The sequence below is a fragment of the Coregonus lavaretus genome, assembly GCF_964263955.1.
Source record: "Coregonus lavaretus genome assembly, contig: HAP1_SCAFFOLD_423, whole genome shotgun sequence".
Taxonomy (NCBI): domain Eukaryota; kingdom Metazoa; phylum Chordata; class Actinopteri; order Salmoniformes; family Salmonidae; genus Coregonus; species Coregonus lavaretus.
In genome coordinates, this window is record NW_028161275.1 from 301,082 (window position 1) to 307,500 (window position 6,419).

Consider the following 6,419-nt stretch of genomic DNA (forward strand, 5'->3'; position numbering starts at 1 on the left):
CTCGAAGATGTCGTTCACGAAGGAGTTCATGATTCCCATGGCCTTGGAGGAGATGCCGGTGTCGGGGTGGACCTGCTTCAGGACTTTGTACACGTAGATGGCGTAACTCTCCTTCCTGGACTTTCTGCGCTTCTTGCCGCCCTTCCCTGCGGTCTTGGTGACGGCTTTCTTGGAGCCCTTCTTGGGCGCTGACTTTGCTGGCTCGGGCATGATGATGTCTCGTTGCTTCTCAGAAACGAATGAGGGGGTGAAGGGCGCTTACCCGTCTTATGAAGAGGAAGCTAAGCAAAGTCAGCGGCCGTAGACACTCCCCTGCTTGCTTGCTCCCTCCCTCCCTCCCTCCCTCCCTCCCTCCCTCCCTCCCTCCCTCCCTCCCTCCCTCCTCTCTATAGCCTATGCTCTGTGACCGATGGGGAATTGTGTGTTTCAAAAGGGGGGCTTTAATAGGTGTCCAAATGGCACGATTGTTGTGCCAAATAATGCTGGTGATAGAATTGCCCACTTTGGCACCGTCAGACATAGGGCTCCCATTTTGGACTGTGTGTGTGTGTGTGTGCGCGCTGTCCCCCTCTTTTCGAGCCACGTCTACCGACTCGTGGTGGCTTTATGTTGTCCAAATTCCACTATTGCTTGACCCAAAATAATAACGTTCTTACACTTTGCCACTGTCAGATATAGGCCTCCCTCTGTGCGCTAAAAGTGGACGGGACATTAGAATCCTCTAATTAATACTCCCTGTCCACTCGAAGTGGCTCATACTTTCTTACTAAATTGCATACTAAACATTTGTTGTTATATATAACACTACATGGAATGGGCCCATTTTAGCGGATGTGGGTGGCTCTTAAAAGAGCCTTTGGGTTCGAGTCGGGGTGTTGAGGTTCCGAAGAGAGTGGGTTTAACCGCCGAACCGTACAGGGTGCGTCCCTGACGTTTCAGAGCGTAGACCACGTCCATGGCGGTAACGGTCTTCCTCTTGGCGTGCTCGGTGTAGGTGACTGCGTCACGGATCACGTTCTCCAGGAACACCTTCAGGACACCGCGGGTCTCCTCGTAGATCAGACCGGAAATACGCTTCACGCCGCCGCGGCGAGCCAGACGGCGGATAGCGGGTTTGGTGATTCCCTGGATGTTATCGCGGAGAACTTTGCGGTGACGCTTGGCGCCTCCTTTTCCGAGTCCCTTGCCGCCTTTGCCTCTTCCGGACATGGTGTGTTCGCTAGTTGAGTTCAAGTGAATGAATGATTTCAGCGCCGGTGCGCGGTGCGCTATTATCTGCGTTTGGTCGACCTGATTGAGGCCGGCGGCACAGAAAGCGCGCCTCTGTTATATGTTCGGAGGCGTTGCAAAGGGGAGGGCGCTCGTTCTAGGGGACTAGGGAGGAGCGATTTCAAAGATGACGTGAAAGCAACTAACGTGCGCGGGAAACATACTCAAATACTGATATAGGCTATGTGGAACACAAGGCCAAACTGTGACAACTGGGAGATCAGCTAGTACACTGTGTCCCTCTCCTCATATTGTTGTTGTTGTTGTTGTTGTTGTTGTTGTTGTTGCACCTGATTCTACTCATTGAGGACTTGGTAATTTAGGTGACAGGTTGTTCAATCAGCTGTGGCTGTCCAGGCCTACAAGAAAAATGGGTCCTGTTGGGGGTAGCCTACTCTACCGCTGGAGTTGGGAAACACTGAAATGGAAGGGGGACACGCAGTGAGCAAAACTCCTAACCACATAAAAACACAGACACTTGAGATCATTAAGAGCTATAAGGAGTCCATCAACTACCTGGTCAGTCAAGTCATATAGGGGGGGATTTCATGGCCACCTGCTGGAGCAGAAGTCATGTTTGCCAACACTGGCCTTAAAATCATTAAATTTAGGAGCTATAAGGAGTCCATCAACTAACTGGTCAGTCAAGTCATATAGGGAGGGATGTCATGGCCACCTGCTGGAGCACAAGTAATGTTTGCCAACACTGGCCTTAAAATCATTAGGAGCTATAAGGAATAAATCAACTCATCATTCAAGTCATATAGGGAGGGATCTTAGCACCACCTGCTGGATCAGAAGTACCCTTCACCGTAGGCACAAGAGAGCCATCATCTCTCAACCGGTGCAATTTCCATAAGTATGTGGTAATAAAACAAACAACGACAGCTCCTCATATAGGCAGTGGTTTCACACATTTTTCTCCAAGATGTTCAAACGTTCATAGATGACCAGCAGGGTCAAATAATAAGCACAGTGGTTGTAGAGGTTGCAACAGGTCAGTCAGTACATCAGGAGTAAATGTCACTTGTTGTTAGTGTTGTAGTTCCTATTTCTACGGTGTTGCCTACCTGCAGCAATCATGATTTACCTGCAGTGTTGATTGCAATTACGTAATTTGTCAACTCATAATAACAGATGTTTTGCAAACGTTGATGTTTAAATAAATGGATTCCCGGTGTCCGGATACCTTTTCTCTTAAGGGATGTGATTGAGTGAATCCAAAGTAAGTTGGTCTAAATACATAATAGGATGAATCATTCAGGTAAAATAACACAATGTCTATTTGAGTCGAATCAACGTAATATAATCCTTTTTACGTCTCTATCATCTTTACTCAATGTATTGGACCACATCAACTCAACTTACTCAAGCTTATCTACTCATAAAAACAAGCAAAAAGATCTACTCAACAATATGACGTGTGCTTTTGTTGACTGTAATAGCTTGAGTACATTCCACAAAGTCATTTTTTACAGTGTATCTAAAGACACGTTTGTTGTGGTGATGCACTTTTTCTTTGACGTTGAACTTGCATTGAACAGACAAATCCATTTCGTTACAACCCTTTTGTAGTATGACTTAGGAATATTTGTTGATGATCCTAATGTCTATGCGTGAATAGTGATTGGTTGTTGGTGAAATATTGCTGAGAACCCATCATTTCCTGGCCTTTTTTCACTATTGAGCTATTTTGAAACATTTGTTTTGCTATTGGATTCATAATGGTGACCTGGGACAAGTAATTAGTGAAACCAGAGTTCAGCAGTTGCCATTAAAGCGATCGAACCAAGTCATCCTAATAGGCTAGTATTAGCCTAAAGCAGGGTTTCCCAAACTCGGGCCACATTTTGGGAGTTTTTGCCCTAGCACTACACAGCTGATTCAAATAATCAACTCATCATCATCAAGCTGGGAGTATTAGAATCAGTTGTGGAGTGCTAGGGCAAAACGCAAAACGCGCACCCCTTGTGGACCCCAGGACCGCGTTTGGGAAACGCTGGCCTAAAGAGCAAATGCTGAAAGGGACTCACCATGAGGTGCAGTACCCACATTTAACCACAAGATGGCCTCCGTGCTCCATTGTAAAGTTTGGGCCTCTGCATGAGTCTCTCAGCAGCACTGCAACATGGGACTTTCAAAGTAAGTTGGCATGCAATGTTTTTTCTGGACTGCATGCAAGGCTATTATTACACACAACTAATAGTGTCAATTATTCATCTGAACACAATTCTTGTTACTATTCGGCCTATATTATCACTCGTTTCTTTTTCCCCTCCTTTGTAAAGCATTTTACTGTGTTACTATATAGTTCAAAGGAAGTGGATGATGCCAGATGGTTGTGTATATACACACACACAAACATTGAAGCTAGACTTCAGGCAACTAAAAAGGTGCAATACGTAGCTTTTAGACGTGTTAGTGAACAACATACATGGTGGCTAATGTAGAGGTGCGTGTATACATGGAACAATTGTGCCTTTTTGATGGAAATATGGAGGTGGCTCTTAAAAGAGCCTTTGGGGGATATTCGAGTTCAGGTCATCCTCATTTATGCGCGCTCTCCGCGAATACGGCGGGCCAGCTGGATGTCCTTGGGCATGATGGTCACCCGCTTGGCGTGGATGGCGCACAGGTTGGTGTCCTCGAACAGGCCGACCAGGTAAGCCTCGCTAGCCTCCTGTAGGGCCATCACGGCGGAGCTCTGGAAGCGCAGGTCGGTCTTGAAGTCCTGGGCGATTTCTCGCACCAGGCGCTGGAAGGGCAGCTTGCGGATGAGTAGCTCAGTGGACTTCTGGTAACGACGGATCTCTCTCAGAGCCACGGTGCCGGGCCTGTAACGGTGAGGCTTCTTCACACCGCCGGTGGCCGGGGCACTCTTGCGAGCAGCCTTAGTGGCGAGCTGCTTCCTGGGGGCTTTGCCACCGGTGGATTTGCGAGCGGTTTGCTTGGTTCTGGCCATGGCGCTGCTCTGACAGTCGGGAGTATAGCCTCGAAATGCCTATGTGAAGTTTATAAAGCCGGCAGTGGCGCCTGCTGATTGGACACCATCTCCCCACCACCCCGATTGGCCCGTTTCGCAGGCCTCCTCCGTTGGCCATTGGACGGGAGGCCCGGCCTCTCCAAAACTCAAACTCCCGGTGCGCGCGCAATAGGACGCCGCCGGCCCTTTACGCGCAATAATAGTCGCCAAAGTCAAGAGTGACAGCTTATAGGCACGTATCATCTAATGCTAGCCTGCTATGGCAAATGAGGCCAAGTAGGTGTTGTTGTTCATGCAAGGCCTCATGTGGGCACAGAATGTCGAAATAGTTGTGTATACACCCACTCAATGTATTGCGGTCATAGAAAGGTACTTTGCGCTTTTGGAGAGCTAGGTGGTTGGCTCTTAAAAGAGCCTTTGGGGGTTGAGTAGTCAAGTTGAAGTCGCAGTAGCGAATTTACTTGGCTTTGACTGCCTTCTCGGTCTTCTTGGGGAGTAGGACTGCCTGGATGTTGGGCAGCACACCACCCTGAGCGATGGTCACACCGCCGAGCAGTTTGTTCAGCTCCTCGTCGTTACGGACGGCCAGTTGCAGGTGACGGGGGATGATACGAGTCTTCTTGTTGTCACGGGCAGCGTTGCCGGCCAACTCCAGGATCTCAGCAGTCAGGTACTCGAGTACGGCGGCCAGGTAGACTGGTGCGCCAGCGCCCACACGCTCGGCGTAGTTGCCTTTGCGCAGCAGCCTGTGCACACGGCCCACGGGGAACTGGAGGCCAGCACGGGATGAACGGGTCTTTGCCTTCGCCCTGGCCTTGCCTCCGGTTTTGCCTCTTCCGCTCATATTGGTAGCTTGAGAAAGTCACAGAAAGTCTGAATGAGCCGCTCGCCACTTCGAGAGCCGTACATATACCTCGCCACAAGAGGCAACGATTGGCCACCGGGCCGGTGTGGCCTTATCCAATTGGAGCGAGGGACAGACAGATGGACAGACAGACAGCCCTAAGCCGGTTCCCACCCACAGGCAGCGAGTGAGAGGCTACTTTGTTTCCCTCCGACTTTGTTACTTTGTGTCATTTCGCGTGAGCGCCAAAATGTCCGAAATGACATCCACACATTATTTCTCTCCAAATGGGAAACAAACAGCTGGTGAGGGTGCACTCTTGAGTTTGAAATCGAAGCCACTATAGTATTGTTATTGTTATTACATGGCACTTGTAACACATCACAGCAGCCTGCCTCTGAACGGGAATAGCCCAGTGGCTCATATATAAAAATGGCTGTTGAGGGTGCACTCGTGAGTTTCAATTCGAAGCCACTATAGTATTGTTATTGTTATTACATGGCACTTGTAACACATCACAGCAGCCTGCCTCTGAACGGGAATAGCCCAGTGGCTCATATATAAAAATGGCTGGTGAGGGTGCACTCGTGAGGTCGAATTTCTGAGCCATTTTGGCCCTCTATTATATGCCTCTCCCTTCGCACACACCCAGAGTGGGACAATGTTGTGTGCGTAAAAGTAGCCTAGTGTGCGTAATTTCTTTTCCACGACAGGTAGTACATGGAAATCAATGCGCTTTCTATGGAAAGAGGTGGGTGGCTCTTAAAAGAGCCTTTTGTGGTACAACATGTATCGAGTAGAACACTGTTTGTAATAGGTTTACTTCTTCTTGGGGGCTGCCTTCTTGGCCTTGGCTGCCTTGGGCTTGGCGGCTTTGGGCTTGGCTGCCTTTGTAGCCTTCTTGGGGCTCTTGGCTGCCTTCTTGGCCGCTGCGGCGGGCTTCTTCACCTTCTTGGGGCTCTTGGCGGCCTTTTTGGGTGTAGCGGGCTTCTTGGCCTTCTTGGGGGACTTCTTTGCGGCGACGGCCTTCTTGGCTGCTACCTTCTTGGGCTTCTTCGCCGCGGCGGGCTTCTTGGCGGCCACCTTCTTTACTTTGGGGACTGCGGCTTTCTTGGCGGGCTTCTTCGCCTCGACGGCTTTCTTGTTGAGCTTGAAGGAGCCGGATGCACCGGTGCCCTTGGTCTGGACCAGGGTACCCTTGGTGACGAGGCTCTTGACTGCGATCTTGACGCGGGAGTTGTTCTTCTCCACGTCGTAGCCGCCTGCCGCCAGCGTCTTCTTGAGTGCGGCCAGGGACACGCCGCTCCTCTCCTTGGAAGCGGT

General features: G+C 49.8%; 1 protein-coding gene across 1 annotated transcript in view; it reads right to left on the reverse strand.

Moving 5' to 3' along the window:
• Positions 1–5,915: 5,915 nt before the first annotated feature.
• Positions 5,916–6,419, reverse strand: part of LOC311120953 (histone H1-like) — a gene marked incomplete at both ends in the record, with an annotated part of 624 nt that continues 120 nt past the window's right edge. The window contains one exon of the mRNA XM_084195505.1: positions 5,916–6,419. This exon is cut by the window's right edge and continues 120 nt beyond it. Coding sequence (XP_084051631.1) covers positions 5,916–6,419 — 504 coding nt within the window.